Source organism: Stegodyphus dumicola, chromosome 1 (genome assembly GCF_044657685.1).
Source record: "Stegodyphus dumicola isolate Sdum_Otavi_A_Nest chromosome 1, ASM4465768v1".
In the NCBI taxonomy this organism is placed as follows: domain Eukaryota; kingdom Metazoa; phylum Arthropoda; class Arachnida; order Araneae; family Eresidae; genus Stegodyphus; species Stegodyphus dumicola.
The window spans coordinates 271,576,292-271,599,370 of record NC_140768.1 but is presented as its reverse complement, the minus strand read 5'-3'; the positions used below and the strand labels follow the sequence as shown (position 1 = coordinate 271,599,370).

At 31.8% G+C, this 23,079-nt stretch overlaps 1 protein-coding gene across 3 annotated transcripts in view; it reads right to left on the bottom strand.

Annotated features, from left to right (window-relative positions):
* Window positions 1–23,079, bottom strand: part of LOC118201807 (polyadenylate-binding protein 2-B-like) — a 79,130-nt gene that overhangs the window by 37,781 nt on the left and 18,270 nt on the right. For 2 of the 3 annotated variants that reach the window (XM_085806828.1, XM_085806831.1), the window contains exons 3-6: window positions 15,640–15,745; window positions 14,100–14,156; window positions 3,286–3,353; window positions 3,047–3,153 (exon numbers count right to left, since the gene is read on the bottom strand). In XM_085806828.1, the coding sequence (XP_085662954.1) occupies window positions 3,047–3,153; window positions 3,286–3,353; window positions 14,100–14,156; window positions 15,640–15,745 (338 nt within the window). The remainder of the gene's footprint in view (window positions 1–3,046; window positions 3,154–3,285; window positions 3,354–14,099; window positions 14,157–15,639; window positions 15,746–23,079) is intronic. The other variant, XM_085806840.1, reaches the window with a different exon arrangement.

The window sequence follows — 23,079 nt, the reverse complement described above, 5'->3', positions numbered from 1 at the left end:
AACACTAACAAAGGGCAAGCTATTTTGAACATAATATGTAAATTTCAATAATGATAAATGAATGAACGGCAAGCAATCAAACATAATACAAAATAAAGCAGAAACAACAAAAAACACAGATTCAAGGAAAACGTTGCCTATTATGAAATTAGACTTTAATCACTTTCAAAACCATAAAAATCCTTTTCACTCTCATCATCATCGAAAACGAGAATATCGTCATCACTACTGTTTCCGTCATCGCTAGTATCACCTTCTTCGAATAATGAGTCGTCTTCTGTTACGTCAAGAGCATTACTGATTTCGCACTTCTTAAAGGACTTAACAATTACTTCAGCCTTTACATCCTCCCAAGATCTTTTTATCCACTCGCACACTTGTGAAATAGAGGGCCGCTTCATTCTACCTGAGGGTGTGATGTGGCTCTCCTATCCATTTGTTCCATCAGCATTTTCAAGTTCAGGCCAAGATGGAGCTAGGCATCAAAGGTTATGTTTTTGTTTTTTAGCAGTCTTCAGCTGATCTTTCTGCAGACGCCAAGTACGTATCATTTTTTAGGTAGGTGGTGGACCGAAATGCCTTGCTGCTGCTCTGTTTCATGCACTTTGGTGTAGTTTAACACTCTTAGTTTATACTGAATTGTATAGCTTAATCTCTTGTTTCCTGTAGTCATATTTTCCAGGGTATTTTTTTTTAAACAAATAGTTTTAAGCAGTGATACCGACACGTTTATGCGGAGTAGCACCAATACCGACATGTGTGGCTGAGTCAAAGAAAGTCTATGTAAAGAAGGAAAGGCTCCTTAGACGTAATGTGACAGTTGAACCTGTTCGAACTTCGACATCAGCTTCGAGCTTTGGCGACAGATATTTCATGCATGCGCAAAATAATTATGGCAGATTTAGAAAAAGTTATGTGTGTCTAGACCTTTATTTGGGCTAAAAATAGCATTCAGTATTGAAAGTTAACCTGTGTCCTTCACGTACAAGATGCAAGTAACTTTTTTGAGACCAAATTTAGGAAAAAAAAAATGTGTCTTATATGCCATCAAATACGGTAATTAACATAATTGCTAATAAGTTTGAGAATAAAATAAACTTTATGTGATTTATCAAGTAGTATTAAATATTTTACACTTATAATAGTTGGTCATATTTTAAAGAAGATAAGTGACATTTACATTTTACTAACAGTTAGCTTTATGTTGATTTTGTGCATGTGTATGTCTCATTTTATCACATACTTGGTCAGTCTAGAGGTTTAGTAAATAGCAGGTAGATTTTATGTCAAATGGCATACGTTAAAATGAGAAATAAGAAAATAATCATCAAGATTCATAACAAAAGACTGAATGTTATCCCTACTGTTGCTTGTCTAGAGAAAGACCTGCTCATTAGAACAAACTTTCCAAGCTGCAATGTCTAAAATACAAAAGAAAAATTATCCCGACCATTTCTGTAACAGCAAAAAGTCAGAAATATTTTGGAAAAAATAAAAGGAGTGAAAAAGTATAAAATTAATTATATAGAAAACTGATGCACATATTGAGAATTTTGAATATTCTGAGACAATTACATGGGAAAAACTCCTAGTATGAAAAAAATTAAAAACCAGACATTTTTAATTAATTACATAGCTAATTTTGCTTTTGCTAAGAGCTGTTTCATAAATTGTGCTTTATAGCATTATACCTTTATTGTTCAGATTCAAAATATTGTATAATACGTTGCCAAATTGAAACTTTATAATATGAGTAGCGAAAAATAAAAATGTTTTATTTTAATGTTATTTTTTAAATTTCAATATATTACCATTACTTTAATGAAATTTATCATTGTTATGATGTTTTAAAAAAAATCGTCGAAAAATTCTCAGATCTCGGAATTAAAAAGTTTCTATAGAAACTAATCTTAAAACTGCCAAATGGTTGAAAAGTCACCAAATTTAGAACCATTTAATAAAAGAATTCACATCCCCAAAAGCGAAAAGTTGTTTAAGAGCTCTTTATTAGAAAAAATGAATTTCGAAATGCTTATGTTTCACTTCTTGCTTAGAAACTCGAGTATCCCATCATTTATATTAGAAATAGAAACAAATTATAACTCATGAACCAATTCAAAAGACAACCATATATATGGCAGTGACTCGCCAAAAGTATTCCTCCAAAATGCTAATTCTCACTGAAAATGGCAGTCATGAAAACAGACAGAAATTTCAGATGATTAAAATTAAGGACCTTCTGCTGATTTGGGCCAAAAATAGATTCCAAAAAATCAGAGGACTTTTAAGGAATCTTAAGGTTTGTACGAACCCTGTAAATTAAGAAGTTTGCCAAGTCAATTATTCTTGGTGAAAACTTTAAAAAAATATGCCAAAATTAATTTTTGAATTTCTCCATAAATATCGCACCAAATTTTACAAAATTTAATATTAAGCATAATTTGACACTTAGAATCAAAATATGGGAACAAACTGGCATGTCATTTCAGAAAAAAATCAGATTTTGTGTCAAAATACCTATGTTAGAATGATGCTATATATAAATCCAATATATATCCTAAGTCGCGTTGAGACATGAAAACGCAATTTAAATTTATAAAATTATTTTAAACATTATAAACTGTATATTCATACACCTTTTTAGCTTAGGTTAGATAATTTGAATACAACAAAGTACATGTCTTCATCTAAGTTGAGGGATACCTTAATAAAGGATTTTAAATAAAACTAACTTTTATTCAAGTAATACATAAGAAAAACCACAAAAATACCTAAACAGCCAGCCTATGAATTAGGATTTAAAGAATTGAATTATAAACATTCAACGGCTTATCCACTTTGGCCCATGGTGACCTTCCCCAAAGGAATCAAGTCATTAGGTATACTGAAGAAGGGAATTTTCATAGGTATGCTTTGTTAATTACTCCTAAATCCCAGTGCACATTAAAACACAGAATTTGGAAAATAATTTTATTTAAAATAAACAAAATTAATGCAGAATAGTTAATATTCAATACAACTAATCTAGCCTCGATGTTAAATTTACCCTTTGGGATGCCCAGTATATTTATCACACTGTATTGTAACTCGGTTTATTGATCCACAACCATGAAAATGCTGCTCAAGTTCTTCAGCTGTAGCCCCATAATCCACCTACAAATTTAAAATTATTTTTTAAATCATCTTTAACTGATTAATGTGCAAAAGAACACTCACTAAAACAAACAAGTTCAAAAATATCAATAATAAGTTCAAACACTGGACAAAAAAATTACTTTAACTTACATTTCCTACATAGATAGATCGTGAATCAATTTCCACTTTCTCTTCATAATTTACAGACATAAATCCAGCTAACAAAAAGAAAAATCATTATACACTTTATTGCAAGAAAGTAAAAATTTGTTACATTATTTAAAAAATTAATGCAGAATTATTTTCACTGAAAATATTAGTTCAAATAAAATTGCTGATAAATATTAAAATTTATTTTAGTGTTACTACCTACCTTGCTTATGATTAAATCTTATACAGCAGTACACAAAGGGGAAACGTATGCAACATTATTGAAATTTAATACAAATATTAATTCAAAATTTACTGATGTAGTATTACACAGGGGAGAATATATATATATGCAAGATAAAAAAATATGAAAGCAAACTTCTAAATTTAATTCACTATAACCTCTTATATTTTTTTTATTTCATTTGGGAACTTCATCTATCTATCCTAAAAATTAGCGCGTCTAAAGTGCAACATTCAAATTAATCATACGATCTTACGTAACCTTTAATGCAGATGCCTGTTGACCAATCACCAAATTGTAAACTGAAACTAAAAACTGAAACTTTTGACTCCCTCCCTTCTTTCTATGAGCTGATGCGTCACCACTTGCTTGTGCTTTCCTCTTGGCCAGATGTCTTTCTGCAATCATGTGTGTGCTGCTACTTTTGCTCCTATAGCAACAATATCAAAATTGTAAATGCTCTTTAACAGGCACGAGTACAGCACCAAGTGAATTGTGGCCACAAAATGGGAATTTAAATAAAAAAGGAATTTAATCCGGCTCAACTGCTTCTCAAAATGGATGGATGCTCTAAGTATCAAGTATCTACGCAATTAGTATTTCTACGTATCTACGTCTCCGTGTTCTTATATCTCAGTTGTTTTTTGTTCATCTCAGTGTTCTTCCAGTTCTAATTATGAAGAAATCTAAATGGGTTTGTTATTCTATGTTCACAGCGAAACATGAGAAAAGTCCTGTTTCACCGGAGATTTTAATGCAAGTTTGTGCGCATTCATAATCAAATCCTTCATGTCGTGTCATCGAACCACAATTTCATTACACACATATATATATAATTTAAAGTCAAGTAGAAAGAACAAACATATATACGTAGGCTATTCAGAGAGTTAATTTACATTTTAGAATTTAAAAAAAAAAAAAACGAAAATAAACATTTTTTATTACTTACATTTGAAATGAACATTATTCAGCTATGTTTCTACATAATCTCCATATAAATTAAGACATTTATCATAATGGTACACAAGCTTCTTAATTCCATCGTCATAGAATGTTGCCACCTGACACTTCAACCATGCACGGACGCCTGCATGCAGTTCCTCGTCATTGTCGAAGCATTATGCTGGAATTCAGGCACATGCAAGTGACGAACTTTAACCAGGTCTCGTCTCCTGTTAAGATATAACCAAGAAGAGATTTATTGTTCTTGGTATGCCTCAAGAAATGTGAAAGTTGCTGCCATCCGCTGCTTTTTATGGTCTTCTGACAAGAGTTTTGGTGCTTATCTGGCACAAAATTTATAATAGCTTAGATCTTGCATCACAACACCAAACAACTAAGTTCATGAAATTTAAGGAAACTCTAGCGAGAGCTCCAAATCTGTGAAGTGGTGGATTTCATGAATCTTTTCATCAGCTCTCTCGATAAGTTCAGCATTAACAATGCTCTGCCGGCCACTTCGTGTTTCCTCGTGAAAATTTGTAAGGTCATTTTTAAACATGATGCAACATTATCTCACTCTGGCTTCCCTCATTACGTCGTTTCCATACACCGTACAAAGTTCTCGAAAAATTTCAATTGGTCTCAGTTTTTTTTGCGAATAAAAATCTAATTAACTGATTATATTCACCACTGGCAGTATTTTCTATTGCTGCACATATTTTAAACATTCACAGCGTACAAAGCAGAAGCAATACATGCCTTCAACGATTACAATCAGGTGTGTAAGGATTCAGTAGACACTACGATACCAAGATGGGGATACTATCACTTACTGCGCAGTAGCAAAACACAAGTTACTTTATAAATAGCCCTCACATATAATACATACATGAGTAATACATCAAATATAATATCACATATAATACATCAAATTTTAATCATGATTGCAATTTACAACTTAAATAACTATAAATTATACTCAAATTTCTTTAAATTAAGAGTCTCTTCAATGCATAGGCCATGACAGGCCTGCCGAGACTCTTCAATAAGTTAATGAAACTGCCAATGCAACAGTCTTGAATTCCTTCCTTTTTGCCGAAATTTTTCTCACAGAAAAATTTCGGCAAATTTTTCTCATACAGAAGTTTGCAAGACGTTTCTCACCCAATTTGCCTTTGTTGATAATCAATATATTTATGCACCCCTTATGTTAACTTTCTTGACTAAAGTAAACACAAAAGAAACCATGCCTGGGGTCTTTTTCAGACCTTTATATGCCCCTTTCAAAAGTGTAGAGGGAAAGGAATGACTGGAATTCTATTTCTTCCAATGTTCCAATCAGTTGGTAAAAGAACAGGTGGATGCAAATATGATTAGTTGGCAATAAGCAGGGTTTATACAGTTAATTTAAGCTAGCTTACTCATACTCAATTCCAGATTATAAAATTCAGAAGTATTTTTGGTCTTGAAATGAATGCAAGATGGAAAGCTGTGATAACTAAAAAAGAAATGTTGAAGAAAAAGTACAGTTTTTTCAAGATAAGTGGTCATCTCTTTACTTTTTCATTCATTGAGAACAAGAATAAGACAGTTTGCCTTATTTGCAACGAAAGTGTAGCTGTGATAAAAGAATATAACTCCAAGGGTCACTATGATAAAATGCTAAATATTTTGCATTGGAAAAACACTTTTGAAGCGATAAAGTCGGTGAATTAAAATCAAATTTAATTATCAGTCTTTTTTCTTCAGAGCAAATGAATATTCTAAAAAATAGTGTTTGTGTTAGCAACTTGATAACAGACAAAATTGCTAAATGTTGAAAACCTTTCGTCAATACAGAGTCTGTAATAGGTTTCTAGTGTGCAGCTGATGTTCCTTGTTCATCATAGGCTCACGCTTTTTTTTTTTATCATTAGCTTATCTGGTGTGACAGTAATGAGGATCTGGCAGAAGATAATATTCAATAATTTAAAATCCAAATACAAGGACATTGTGTTTTATTTTTCAGCAATGTATGAATTAACAGATACAATACATACTGAGCACAAGTGATCATTTTTTATTCATAGCATTGACAGATACTTCATGATTTTAGAGGTATTAGCCAGTGTCATTACACTTAAGGGTACAGCACGGGGATCAGATTTATATTACAGTCAGACTAAAACCTTGGCTAAATATGAGTTAGATCTGAGCAATATATATTGCATAAATATATATATAACCACAGATGGTGCTCCTTGTATGACCAGACAGAAAACAGTAACATTATGCAAATATGATGTGAAGGCATGCAGAAATAGTACTATGATAACTTTCCACTGTGTCATCTACCATTAAAATTTGTGCAAGAAGTTCTCAAACTTTAGCCAGGTGATGACTGTTGTTGTAAAAGTGGTTAATTTCATACAGTTCAAAGGCTTTAATCACAAAATAGTTCTTAAATGATTTTGAAACTGAAAACAGTGATGCTATGTATTATGCCGAAGTACTTTGATTGAAATGAGGAAAGATGCATCATCACTTGTTTTCTTTGAAGGATGAGTTTAACAATTCATGGAATATAAAGGGAAATCCATGTGTGAATTCCATGATGAGAAGTGATTAAGAGACTTTGCATTTCTTGTTGATATTACTGGTCATCTCAATGATTTGAACAATTCTTACTGGGGAAAGATCTATTTGTTCATAATCATTATGACTCTATGAAAGCTTTTAAGACAAAATTAATCCTACAGCAAAATTAACTGCTAAATAAGAAATCCATTTAATTTACAAAATTAATGGGGTTGATGAATAAAACTACAACATGTAACTCGTGGGATTATGCACAGTATTTTCCAAATCCGAGAGTGGAATTCAAAAATAGATTTCTTAACTTACATGAGAATGAAATTTTCATGATAACTTTCTCCTTGCCATTCTCAGTAGATACTGAAAGTGTTCCACCAGAAATTCAATTAGAATTTGTAGATTTGTAATCTGACTCTGTAGTAAAATGAGAGTTTCTTGAAAATCCTATGCTCAGTAATTTTCAAAGTATTAATCCAAACACAAGTATCTAAGAATATGTACACAGTTCTTGTCTTCCATCTTTGGCAGTTTTACATATATGAACAATTATTCAGTCAAATGAAGAACACAAGAACATGTCTGACAGATTTAGAGGATGCTTTACAAATTGCAATAACACAGATTCTACCAGATATCAAAGTTTTAATAAAACAAAAGCAATGCCAAATGTCTCTTTAAGACTGAAGTGACTTCCATCCTGCCAGTAATGTGAATCTTTTACTGTCAATGGATTTTGTAACATCATTATGTACTACATATAATGTCATTGTCATTCTCTTTCATAATTAATAAATAAACACAATATATACGGATTCGACTTCCATCGATTTTATTTTTTAAAGAAAAATCGCAAAACATTGGATTTTATAAAAATTGATAACCCTATATCTCGCCTTAAAATTAATTGCAGTCTTGTAAACATTTCTTGTCAATAAATTTTTTACTTATGCTAGTCATTTGACAGACATGTCGCCAGGGCTGGCACTAGACATATCGCCACCTGGTGCCCTCTGCGGGCTTTAAATTCTGCTATCTGATGCCTCCTTAAATTGTAAAAATTTTGTCAGCTCTAGATTCTGCTAACAAATACCACCAAATTTAAAATCTTGTTATCCTTACATTTTGCTGCATCCTGCTTTGGCACTGACCTTGCTTGTGCCTTGCAGATTTTTATGAATTTATTGATATAGCTCTTTCTTGGGTATGAAAGGTTGAAGACTACTACTCTAAATGCATACCGGCAGTCAAAATTCCAAAGCACATAGACACTGCTCATACTCATTAAAATTACAAGATAAACTGAAAACTGCTCATTAAAGTTTTCAACCATTGTCCAATGGTGTATTTACACTAAAAACCTGTAAATGAAAGCAAAACTAGACTTCTGTGCAAAGGTCAGCTCATGAAAATTGCTAATCAGGTCACCGACAATGTGACACGCAAAGTAGCATGCTGAAATTTGGTTGTGAAATGGTGTTTAAAATTAATGTTATTTTCAAGAGGGATCAGTACCAATTACAATTCAAAAATATTTAAGTGAAAGGCAAAAATGACACTTAGTTGGTAGCTTCAGATAGAAACACAGATGTTGTTCAAAATTCAAATGCCCCCAAAATGCCACAACAAGAACTTGAAACCAATTTAAAAGGAGTGAATAGTTTAATGCAGGAATGTCCAACTAATGAGATGCATGCAGCCTGCCCTGTAAAATTTTGCAGCCCGTGACAAAATTTATGAAATGTGGCACAAAAAGTTGTGAGAGCTTTTAGATCAACTTACACCTGCAAACCTTTTTTTCAAAAATGAAATATATGAAACATAAATCAAGTGTGTCCTTAACTGACAAAAACCTGTAACATCAGTTATGATTAGTGATGGGCAACTTCGGTACTTTCTTGTACCCGGTACGAGAGTTAACGGGTCAACGGGTACAGACAAATACCCGGTACAAAATACCCGTTACTCAAGTAACCGTTACTTTGAAAAGTACCGAAAACCGAGTACTCAAGTAACAATTTGGAGTACCGAAGTAACGAAATACCAGAGTAATGGTTTGCTGTACCGGAGTACCCTAGTAACGATTTGGAGTACCGAAATACGCAGCTAATGATTTTGCGCACTGAAGGAACTCTGCCACGTCACCACATGTTTGATTTTATCTGTACGGAGTCACATTTTGAATATCAGAAAACATGTCAACTACGGAAATGTCTGAGGAGCAGGCAATTCATGGACACAAGGAGCGCATATCACCATTTCGCAAATACAACCAGATACTACTGTCCTCGTACCAAAACCGAAGTGAGCTGAACCCTCATCGATCCTCCAGTAATGAATACCGAAATACCAAAAAGTAACGAATACCGAAAAGTACCCGTTTTGGTACAGAAGTAACGAATACCGAAAAGTACCGAGTTCAGTACAGAAGTAACGAATACCGAAAAGTACCGATTTCGGTACTGAAGTAACGGGTACTTGAACGTACCGATTTTCAGTACCCGTTGCAACTATGTGCCCGTTACAAAATACCCGGTTCGGTAGTACAGTCATCACTAGTTATGATGCGCAAATACAAGTACTGAGATCTTGAAAAACTCATTAGTTTATTAAACTTCAACAGTGAAAGAAAAATATTGCACTTATTATACTAAATATAATATTTGATTGTTTTATTAACTATTGTTGTAATTATTTATGTACAGTCATAAATATTTAATTTTCCCATTTTATTTGTCTTAATTGTTCTATTTTTAATTTATGAATAACAGAAATTATAATATTGTATCATTTTAAATTTTCACCTAAAAATTATATATATATAATATGTATACATATACACATACAAACAATACAGTTTGGTGAAATAAACTGTATTTCCAAACTGAAATGTATTTCCAAAGCGGTCCATATACTCTTTTGGGTTGGACAGGGCTAGGCTAGTAGATAGCTTGCTCAAGGATGGTCCAACAACTAACTGCATCCAAAAAGCATTTTTGGTCACTGTTAGTTCAAAGAAACTGAAGTGACTACAAGAGAGTTTGTTTAACCCTTTGACGCACGCGATATTATTTTTATAATTTTTTTAACTAAAAACTCTAGAAATTGAATATTATGATCCTAGAGACAAATAATATATAAATTTTAAAAATATACTTTTGCCCTTAAATACTAATTTAAAAATATACTTTTGCCTTTAAATAAATTAAATAAATTTTTAAAAATATACTTTTCTGTGGGTGGTGGTCGCACTGTGAAACCACCGCGCGTCTAAGACTTTGAAACTTACTACTGAGGTAGTAGGAAAAAAAAACCTTACCTTTCTCCGCACGAGTTTTTAATAAATAGCGAAATTTACGAATTTGAAAAAAAAAAATGTATGCAAGAATTGCATTATATATAATTTTTTTCATTATTTTCCAAAGTAAATCGTCAGAAAAAATTACAAAATAAACATTTATGTAATTTTTCTATAGCAGTGAAAATATAAGTACCTACATAATAAGGACGTTTGGCTACATGGATAAAAACTCAGTAAAATGAGGATAAGACTTTTTTTTTTTTTTTTTTTTTTTTTTTTTTAATTTCAAAGAACAAATTTTTTTGTGACGCTGTTCAAAGCATGTTTTGTCTTTTTGGTGCATGCATAGACCCAATTGCACGTTTCGCACATGTATCTTCTTCTATGAGGTTTCTTCCTTGTGCTACAATATGTACACTGCCTGGATCTAAGTTTCATTGGTATATGTGCAGCTTTATTTAGTTTCTTTGATCTGGCACATGAAATTTGTGGTTTTTTTATGCTAATGGGGGGGGCCTTGGTTTTTTTCTTATTTTATTCGTATTTCGTCCGAAAATATTTTCAATTTAAATGAAACTTTAACGAGATTTTTATTTTTAATTATAGCAAAGTATATTTACATTAAATTTAAACCACAGGAAATAATTTATAAAATCACAATACTAGCTTGAGGAGCAAGTGTGTTGAGGTCAGAGAAAAGTCTCTGGAAAAGAAAGACATTTTTACTGGGCAGGTGCATGTATTGTTTAGTAATAAAATAACTCTGTGATTTCAAAACCCCTTATCTATATCCAAGTAAAAATAAACATTCACTTTTGAGAAGCAAGCAAACATTGTGAAGAGCAATGGTTTCAAGGTGCGACCACCGAGCCTCTAGAGCATTAGACACAATGCTCAGTGGTCGCGCCCTGAAACCACAAAGTAAATGCCATACATATAGAGGTTTTTTTTATATATGCAGTTTAATTATAGCTATTTTTTATTGTTTATGATAGAAATTATGATGTACATGTGAATTTAAATTTTGAAATTTAAAGTTGTCTATATTAATAAAAGGAAGTTACTTTGTCTCATTGAAAATGAATTTTAAAAGGCATCCGATTTGAAGTACTAAGACCTAAAACATGTATGAATCTGCAGTCATTTTGTGTTATTTTGAGGTAAAAGATCAGTAATCAATTGATTTTCACTCAAAAATTTTGGAAAGAAGAGGAGAAAAAAATTTGAAAATTGGTGTTTTTGAGGCGCAACCACCGCACGTCAAAGGGTTAAGACCTTTAGGCTGCCAAAAAACTCGAATCAGCCATTTTACTGCAGCACAAAGGCCTCATGAGGTTAGATTTTAGTGAGAAAATAAATGGTTTGTATCCCACTCTGCATATTTCAAAGGGTGCTGTTCTCATGACATTCGGTGCAATCAAGAGAAAAGTCACCAGATACTGACAAGACAATATCACATATAAACTGCTCAAAACATTTAAAGGATATTGTAAGTTTTATATAAAATAAAGATATAAGTGAATTTTTTTTGCCGAAAATGGAAGAAGAGAATCACAAATGCAAATTTTCTGATTTTCAAACTGTGGAATATGCTAATTTTGAGTTTGACGTCAAAAACGTCGCTTCAGCGGCAGCGAATGAAATTTTACTTTCAACTGAATAAAAGGCAATGAAGACAAGGATGATCTGCATTCAGTTACCGCTTTGTTTCGATGAGAATGATGTCTCAGCGAAGTCATTTAACCGATTCAGAAGCTTGGAGAGTTGTTGGTAGGTTAGAAGGGGGCTAAAATTAAGCCGAAGTAGTGCAAGCCATTGGAGTGTCACAAAGTGCAATTTCCAGGATCTGGAACCATTTTTTGGAAACTGGAAGTGCAGGCCGAAGACCAGGGCAAGGTTGTAGATGAGCAACAGCGCGCAAAGAAGATCGTTATTTAGTGTTAACGGCTTGGAGACACCGAAATATGAATGCTACTCTTCTCCAACAACACCTTCGCTCGGCTACTGGCACCACGGTTTCAACTCAGGCTGTCCGAAACCGGCTCCATGGTATAGGTCTGTATGCTTGCCGACCGATGGTATGTGTTACACTAACATCAAGGCATCGTCGCGACCACAGGGTGTGGGCAACAGAGCATGTGAACTGGAGGAGAAATGAATGGAGCAATGTTCTTTTTTCTGAAGAGTCCCGTTTTTCTGTTCATCCTGATAATAGGCTTATTTTCATCTGGAGGGACCATGGCAGTAGGAATAATCCTGCGTTCGTGCACGAAAGTGTCAGATTTGGTGGTGGGGAAGTGTTGGTGTATGGTGGCATCTCCATTGATGAGTGCACAGACCTCTACATCATTCTAAATGGACCTCTGACTGGTCGCCGATATAGGGATGAGATCCTCAGACCTATTGTAGTCCCTTACGCTGCAGCAATCGGAGATGACTTCATTTTAATGGACGATAACTGCAGGCCACATCGTGTTAACCTGGTGGAGGATTTCCTTTTCGAGGAAGGAATCGTACGAATGGAATGGCCAGCGTGTTCTCCAGACAGGAATCCAATAGAGCACGTTTAGGACGCTCTAGGAAGACGATTTGCTGGCCGCCAACCACCCCCACAAACTCTCCAAGAACTGGAAAGAGCTCTTCTGGAAGAGTGGGACAGAATACCCCAACTTGTGATTAACAGTCTCATTGACTCATGCCTCAAAGGTGTTCAACGTTGCTGGCCATCCGGCAACGTTGAACACCTTTGACAACAACTTTATGGCAACAAACCATACCCCTACTGAAAATGATTTCCTTTAAAGAAAACACCTTTTTTATTCTTTTTTCTCATATGCACAAACTGTGTTTTTTTCCCTTTGTACACAAATGCGCAATAAAATGCATTTTTTTCTGCCAAACATGTGTAAGTTATACTCATATAACCTACTACGTTTGTCGACCATGTATCAATCAGCTAAAAGATTTTCCAGCCACAAGATCCACCTAAAACCGCAATATCCTTTAATTGTTTTGAGCAGTGTATTTTCATTTGGCTATCCATGGTTTAAAGCATTAATTATATCAGTGGTAGCAGACTACCTTAAATTTTTCATCATTTTCAGTTTGTACTGATATCGGCTGAATATTTTACACTGCATCTAAACAAAAGTTACTTAATATTCATTAAGTTCTTATGCTTAAAAAGCTTATTTAGCTAAGTAATTAAACCTAAAAATTAATACCTGTTTGAAAGTACTATAACACTCATACATATGAAAAAAAGCAATTTTTTATTACTGATTATGTGTACTATACTAATTCTTAATTTTAGGAAATCAAACTGAATATTTAAACCTCTGTTTCCTATTCAACATCCATTTTTAATCTATGCCTTTTCAAATTTTAGCAAACAACTACACTCATGCAAGCAAACACTTTTAGAACTTATTTTAGATGCACTTTGTTTTTTCATTTCTCTTAAATGTTTTTATGAAAATTATCAGAATTTATCTGCCACATTAAAGTAATTGCTCTCTAACAAGTATTTAAGTTCATTTAAGAGCTTTAAAAAGAAACTTACATAAGTAGAATTTACTTAATAATCATCTTAAAAAACTATATATCTTCATTTAAAAAAAATGAGCTGCATTTCATACTGTTTTGAAATGAAAAGCATTTATGTATTTCAATCCATACGCAATCTTGCGAAGGTTTATTTTCCTAAGAATGAATTATATGATTGAAGAAATAAATGAACGAAGATAAGAAACAAACCAGACTGAGCAGCAGCTTCTCTTTCAGATTCTGAGGCTCTACTTTCATTTTCATTATCTATTTTATGGAAATGAGAGAAGAAACCAGTTACATAAAACATCTAAATGATATACATACTTTTTCTTACTAATGCTAACTGTGATATAAAGTTAAATTTAATGCATAGTTGTAAAACACTTGCTTTCCAGAAAGAGATCCATATCAAATTATTTCTTGAAGTACTGCACTCAGTATAAAACCAAAGTATCTTACCTCAAATTTGAAAATTCAAATTATGCTTTAGTTCCATTAATTACTTTTATATATTTATATAAGGATATATATATACTCATATAAGGATATTTTTGGGGGGAGGGAGATATATTTACATGCATCTAAAATAAAAAGATAATTTAAGTCTTTAAGGAAGCTTTCAATAACTGATGTTTTAAGTACAGAAATATTTTATTACAAGTTCTATTATTGGAAACTACAGAGACATAGCCTTAATACCAACACCCAAAACTATCTCAAATACAAAGCATTGTACTGAAACTGATATTCAGGCTTGTACTGAAATTACTGTACCATGACAAACATCATTATCACTTCCCAATGGATTAATGATGATCATCAGCTACAGATTAATGATTCCCATGGATTAATGATGGTCATTGCCTATAATTAACTCGGACATTTCCCACTGAAATTCAAGTTTCAATTTTCTTGATTTTGCATGATCAGTCAGAACAATTTCCTTTACCAAACACAATGAATTAAGTACCAACAAATGACTAATTTTATAGGTTTATTACAAAGTGTAGTGCAACACAAAAAGCATTATAAAAATTTAACTCATCTTATGTGTAAAAATATAATAAATATAATAATTTTCAAAAAGAAATATCAAACTCATAACAAACAAAAAAATTCATACTGCAAAAGAAATAATATATCAGTAATAATAAATATTTTTTGGTGTTCCAAAATAAAAGCGAGAGATTTAAAATTTTGTACCAGATAAAAAAAAAAAAAAAAAAAAATCCTGATGTGGACACGTCATAACCTCCTTGTATGGCATTAAATTATGCACATTGTCAGCTGTATTTCATTGACACTTATTTCCTCAAACTTCATTAGAGATATATTTCTCATTTAATTAATTAAATTCTCACTTCACAGCAAGGCAAAAATACATAAAATCTCAAAACATGTTTATAAAAATTGTAAAATATACATAATTAAACAAATAAGCAAAAACATTTCTAAAGAAAGGGTAGTATTCAATTACATTCCTAAACAGAAGATTGGTAAGGAGTGCACTAAGAAGTGAAGAAGAGCTACAGTATCAGATTCTAGAATTAATAGTAATTTACACATTCCTACAAGCAGAAATTTAAGCTTTCACATTCAACACATACTAAAACAATTAAAATTGAAAAAAAAATCACTTTAATTTAAAATGACATTATAAGATTGTTTGCTTTTCATTTAAATATAGAATATGAAATAAAATTTTAAATTCTCTAAGAAATAAAATACTATGACCTTGTGAACTTACGTGGAATACTGCGAGTATGTAATTTAGCAACTTCTCTTTGCAATCGATCAATATTTTCAGATTCTTCTTCCATTTCTTTCACACGAGCTTTTATCATTTCAACATCCTAATAGAAATTTTGAAAATAATTCCTAACTAATAGTTGATTAAAAAATAAATAAAGTAAGAGACTGAAAGATACTTTCCAAAGTTACATTTCTTTACAACTTTTATTTATTTACAATAAATAATGAGGCTGAAAGTTACTTTAATCATATTAAAATTAAAAATGTGCATCATGCATATTCTCATACTTTTATTAAAGAGTATGCCATATTACCCTATAATAATTATTTTCAGTCATAAAAATGTCTAATATTAAAATTACAAAATTTATAATAATTTACAAACAATACAGCCTGGTGAAATAAAATGCATTTCCAAAGTGGCCCACATAGTCTTTTGGGCTGGACAGGGCTAGTAAATTGTACAGCAAATTATTATAAATTTTGTAAAATCTTAAAAGAAATTAAATGCATCTTTTTGAGAAGGAATAAAAAAAATTCTCTATTCTACTGTAAATTGTTTCTATTTAATTTTCTGCTCTTCTGGTATCTGCACTGCATTAAAAAGGACATAATCCAAATTTAAAATTTTTACAAAGTTTTAATTTTCTTCTCAGGAAATTCTAAAAATCTTTCTGCAAAATTCATATTCTGCAGAAATTTTCCAAATAAAGTTCAATAATGCTGTGATTTCCCTTCTCTAGTAAAATTAGTATTTAGTAATAGAAAATATTCCAAAACATTTATTTTCAATATTTTATTTTATGGAAATTCTCAAAAATTATATTAATGATTTGTTACGCTATATATTTTTAAATCATACTTAATAATCATATGAATTGGAAAATAATACCTACAATTTCCTGAGAGGTAGATGATTACCTCAGATTTATTTTACTCACATCAAAGAAAACTTGTACACATTAACTTTTGTGTCACATTGCTATTGTTCCTGCAGGCAATATGCCAGTACAACTCAAAGCTGATAATGTATCCTCAGTATTTAAAAATTGCCATCTGATATTTAACCCTTTCAGATGCTCAGCCGGCACTGCTCAAGTTATATTCAAGTCATTTTAAGCATTATGCCTTTTTATTTTATATTACTTTTATATAGTAATATAACAAATAAAAATATCAACTGCAGTTCAAACCTTTTATCCAGCATGATTACTTCTAGTAAAAGCTAGACTATCCACAATACTTAGGAAATGAGAAATTCCCAGATAATTGAGTATATACAAAATGGAATTAAAGATAGAAAAGCTACATGAATAGAGAAAAAATTTCTGATCTAAAATTATAAAAATAGTTATCTTTATTTGTTATCAGCTTGAATATCAAAAGCCTATGTTTAAAATTCTGTAAAACTGGGAGGGGGATTGCATTTTGTATATAAAATTCAACATGCTTCATAGCCTTCAACATATAAAATTTAAACATCTTATCCGATTACAAAATGTCGCTGGCCATAGAATTAAATGGAGATGCCTCCAAACTTGTTTAAACCATTCCAGTAAAAACTAAATAATTAATCAAAATAAATAAAAGATTACTCTGCTTTCACAGTAAAAAAAAAAAAGTATGTAAAATGCTTAAAAATTGTTATCAATATGACAATTTATTACAAATTGATTGGAATGCATTTTGGTAAAAGAGATGGGAGTAATTTAATGTTTGACGGAAAACTTGCATCAAAGGCATTCCTTCTAAATTCCAGTGAATTGACTAAGCACTTTTTCTTAGAGGGGTTCCAAAGAAATGCATCCAAATTTCATCCCAAATAAAATTTTTCTTAGTGGTGCTCCAACGAAATTTGTTATCTTTGTACACTTAATGATGATTTAAGATAAACATTTTAATTTTTTTTCCCTTTACATAAAATGCATGTTAACACTCACACAAAAAAGGAGATATTTTCACTTGCATTATATTTTTTTTAATGTATAAGGCTTACTCTACTGACTGCCTCAGTTAAACATACTAATGAGAGTAGCCACCAGCCTATTGTGAATTTTGGAATCTCCCAAATGTTCCCATGCTATAATAACTCCCCACTTTTCTTTGCATATCTTTTTCCAAAGATGAATTCTTGGAACAATAGGGAAGGTATAAGTAACATCTTCTGAAAGAAAGCCATGTAATTCTATTCACATTTTAAGAAGTTATCAGTAGGGTTTCAAGAGTCCTGTACATGCTTGAAGACAGCTTTACAAGTCTCTCATTTGCTTAATTTTTTTTTAAATATAGTTTAAAAAAAATTTATATTTAAAATATAATTTTAATATAGTTACGTGAATGTCAGATTGTTGGGCTTTTGTTATACTTTTACATTATATCTAACAATTTAAAATTTTTAGTGTTCTAGTATATTTGTTGTCAAATCTATTTTTCTTCCTTTTGCACAATAATGATTAAAGCAGCCTGACAAAGTTAGACATATAAATTTATGCTTAGTATGAAAGCAGCAGAACAGAGTACTTAATAATGAAATCAGTTTTAAGTGCACTACAAAATCCCTTAATTGAGGCACATTTCCTATTAACATTTACCCTTCGAAAATTGTATTTTAGATGTACTGTTACTTTTGGTTTGATGTTGCCTTTGTTTTCTCATTTCAGGAAACAAAATGAAACAGATCACAAAATATTTTGTGAAATTTACAATGTCAGAAATATAAATGAAAAGATAAAAGCAGCAGCCCACAATGTTTAATTTTTAGATACAAAATATGTGGTAAGACTTAAAAACAAATCAGCCTATAAAAACTATAAAACTCAGAACTATAAAAACATCTTACATATTTTAGACAAATATAGCACCACAGGTTCCAATTACTTAAAATTAATGCAAGCACCATAACTCAAGTTAAAGCAGATTACATCACACCAATATGAAAAGCAGTAAAAAGACAGAACTGTACATTAACGAGAAGCTGGTGAAAATTCCATGGTTGGTGACTGCAAACACTTGCACAGCTTTCAAAGCATCAATGTTCCAGCCACCCAATGAATGATTTTCATTCAATAACAATGTAAAACACAACTTAAAATGTACAATTTAGCAATTCCGATTCTCAAATATGCACTTTATATTCAGTAACTAATTATAATATCCCAAACGGTCATACTTGAATGTTAACCTTAAATAAATTCAAATTCCTTTAGATGATAGATTACAATAAAAACTTGTTTCCAACAAAGCTCAAATTTTTTTTTAATTACCAATGTCCAATATAAGAATAACATATTTTGGATTCATGTGTTTTCAAGATCCTATCTGCAGTGTGCATATTTACCATTCTAAGACAACCATTCTGGTTTAAAACCACAACTGTTATCCTTCTTACTACTCTAACACAGCCACTCTGGCCTAAAATCACAACTATTCTTCTTAGAACACATTTACATTTTGGAAGGTTATCCTCTTTCAAAACTACCATATTTTTTAAAACTCCATTTTTGACATTGTTGTAGATGATTTAAGTAATCCAAGTTTCATCATTTCCATATATGTTGAGTAACCTTTTCAACTTTTTTCTATATAGACAGACAATTATTAGGTATATGGATCGGGTTCAGCTATTGTATTTATGGTTCGGCCAATTAGAAAATATCCAGATGCTAAAGCCTCATGATCATTAATATCAGATGAAATCGGGCTTGATGATTTAGAATTTAAAATTCCTCCAGGCTTGGTAATTAGAGTGATGAATTCTTCATAATTAAAATTTGTGTTTCCAACAGTCCTCATAAAATGATGTTTAACAGACCTTCACCCCGGCATCCCAGAGCCCACCAAAATTTGTTCCAGAAGAGATAAATTTCCAATTGATTTCATCAGATACCAAGAATTTTCCTAAAATGTCGTCAAGATCAGTAAATTACATGAATAGAGAAAACTACATGAATAGAGAAAGAAATTTCTGATCTAAAATTATAAAAATAGTTCTTATTTGTTATCAGCTACAAGTCATTTGACCTCTGCTTGGGCTCCAGCAAAATTTGTAAGCATTGTCAGAAAACAAGATGCACCTTTTTCCATACCTTACAAAGAATCTTTAACACTGGATTGTATTTGATCGCAAGGTTGCCTACCGTATCTATAAGGACAGTCTTAATGGCCATACAAACAAAAATTGCCACATATATTATAGGAAGGGAATTCTTTCTTTGAATTTTATATTTGATCTAAAAAGGTCTGGCAAGTCAACTCATGAATTGTAAATGAGAAATTTATAGTAATTCTTTCAGGTGGGAAATTTTCCATTAATTGTTCCACAATTATAGGTTTATTTCTTACTCAGGAGCAGAATTATAAACAATATTTCTAAAATGAGTGAAAATTTATGATTTGTAAAATACAAGAGTGTTTCCAATTGTTCAATTCCAAACTTTCAATCCAATTGATTCAAAACGTAACACATTGCCTTTTAAAACTCAAGCAGCTGGCACTGTGCGAATGGATGTAACGTGAAATTTGAATAAAGAACTTATTCTTCTGCTCAGCGTACGTGATATTGCAGATCACGAGACTTTATCGGTGTTTATGTAGATTTTACGCTTTTTTAAAAGTGTTGGCATATTGCACTTGAACTAAATCAGAAAATGTGCATAATAAAAGGTAATTTTATTCCGTATTAATTTGCATTTGTTAACACTCTATTTTCTATTACATAGCGCCAAATATTCCCCTAGCGGTGACTTTTGGAATCAATTTGTTTTTTCGCGGAATCCTTTGTACCCCGTCTTGTTTAATCTTCCTACAAAATGTGGCGTCCTTCTCGCAAATAGATAGCGCTACAGAACACTGTGAGCACTGTCAGTTTAATTATGGCCACCCGGTATATATAAGAACTCAACCATAATTATACTTCCAACAATCAGCACTGAAACAACCAAAATACATCCAGTGGTTCCAAATAACTTGTCTCTAATAAAAGTGAGTCTTATAGAATATGATTGTCAGTGACATTTAATAATGCTTTTTTATGTTCTTAGATATAATATCTACTTTTTAAAAGTGGTTGCCCATTGGAGGTTTCAGTAATTTTTTTATTGAAATATATACTGTATTAGCAAAATTGTTCCCATGCTTTTCTATGTTCTTAGATATATAGTCAAAAGTCGTTAATCCGGACACCCATAATCCGTAATGATCTATAATCCAGACCTCAAAGCTACAAACTTTCTACGCATGCGCATAATACGTTTATGCATGTGTGTTTAATGTATAATGGATGGTATAAGCTAAGCTATAAAATTATCTAATTATCTATTTCAGTTAATGTTGCAGATTGCGTTGTTCCTTAATCTTCGAATTGGATCAGGCTAATTATTTTTTGCAAAGTGTTAGAGCAATTTTATAAAAGTAAGCTTGAACTTTCGATTATGTCAAAAAAAAAATTTGATTCTGGAGCGGCCAAAGGATCTACAAAGCGAAAGCATGTTTCGATGTCCATCAAACAAAAAGTGGAATTGCTGCAAAAAATGGATAAAGGCATATCCTTTGTTTCTCTAACCATTCCAAAATCTGTTTATCAATTTCACGTTGCTCTGCTGGGGGGGGGACGTTGCGGCGCGCAATGGACTGGAAGTTAATCTGTCAGTACTATCCTCATCTTAAAAGGAAGATGTTCTTATTTTATTCGGCTTATAATTCCTTACTAAATGTAGTATTTCATCTCGATGTACTCTGTTTTTGATATGATTTAAAACAAATTCCTCGTCATTATAAATATTGTGAATACGCATCAAATAGTTTTCTGGTTGCAATTTTCTAATTTCGACTATGCGTAATGTATGCTTCACACATGCGCGCGTTGAAAGAAATGTTTAATAAAGTAAAATAAATATTAAGCTTTTTTTTTTTTTTAATTTTGATACCCTTTAGATTATAATTGCTCTTTATTTTATAAATTACGGTTTCATATTTTTAATTTTATAATTTCTGCATGCCATCTTATCAGATTTAAATTGATGATCTATAATCCAGAAAAACCGATAATCCGGAATCGCTGAAGTCTCGACGAGTCCTTTGACTGTAGTATCTACTTTTTAAAAGTGGTTACCCATTGGCGGTTTCAGCACATTTTTTATTAAAATATATGCTATATTAGCAAAACTGTTCCCAGCAAATGGAGTTATTCACAGATCTGAAAGAATATGGCTGTTCTGCAAAAAATTTCACTTCTTTTTGCTTAACTTCAGCACTATGTAATTTTTTTAGATAAGCAATGAACTTTGAATTTGATCCCAGAGGAATTTGACTCCATAAATGAACTCTTAAACAATGCTCTGAATAAAAAATTAATAAAACAGCAAGCATAGTTTAACAAATTCTTAGTTTATTTTTATAGGTGAATTTGAAAATGTTTGCTACTGGCCTGAAGTTTTCATGCTCAGATGGTAGAACCACTCTATCCAGATTCCTCCCAGTTTTAATTAGTTGGTTGGTTGACTTTTAATGGCATAAAACCTCCCAGTTTTAAATTTTTTTAAAAAAATCTTTCTAAATACAACACTTCATTGAATAATTTATTAGACAATTATTCTTTATCAAAACATTTTCTTTCAGAAGTTAAGCTTCCATCCATCTGCTCTTAATCTACAATATTTCAAAAAGGTGATCCATTTGATATAAGGTATTCCCTCACATATTTTTGCACCTAGCTTTCGAGCAACAGCTTCTGAAAATTTAAAAATTATTTACATAATTTTCCCCTTCTTCAGTGTGCTCATAGAACAAGCTCCACTAAATTTTAAGATGGATTCATCCAGGTAATAGTTGTTTTAATCTTAATAACAAAGCCCTCATAAGTTACCTGTGTAAATCATGCCAAATCTTTTCCTTCTAACTGTTGAACTTTAAAACAACCTAATAAAAGAACTGACACATCACAACAAAGCAAACATGAGTCGACAATTAGTCTACCATTTCACAGAGTTGGTTGCTCAGTCATTTTTTAGTTATTTATGAATCACTTGAAGCATAAGTAGTAGCAAAAGCAACAATAAAAACAGGCCAGATTAAAGTCACAGGGAAATAGAAATGAAGATAGCTTATTAGATGCTGTAATTTTAAAATTAATGTGCATTCTTACTGGAGTTTGGTTTGGTTTATTAGATGACGGGAAAGCATTCGAGGGATATCTGCCTTAAGAAAGGGATGCCTTCGTGGAGGACTTTTTATGGAAAACTGGCTCATATACACGTTACACATGGGGAAAACCACGGAAACACCCATGCAGCCAGCCCGTTCGCAGGATTTGAACCTCGGACCAAACTACCAGTGTTCAGCCACCACTTCAGTCTTCACCCGCCCGCTGGTGGACTTATTGGAATTTGAGTTTCTTTTAAAGAAATAACATTATGATAATTACCCTTAGTTTATCCAC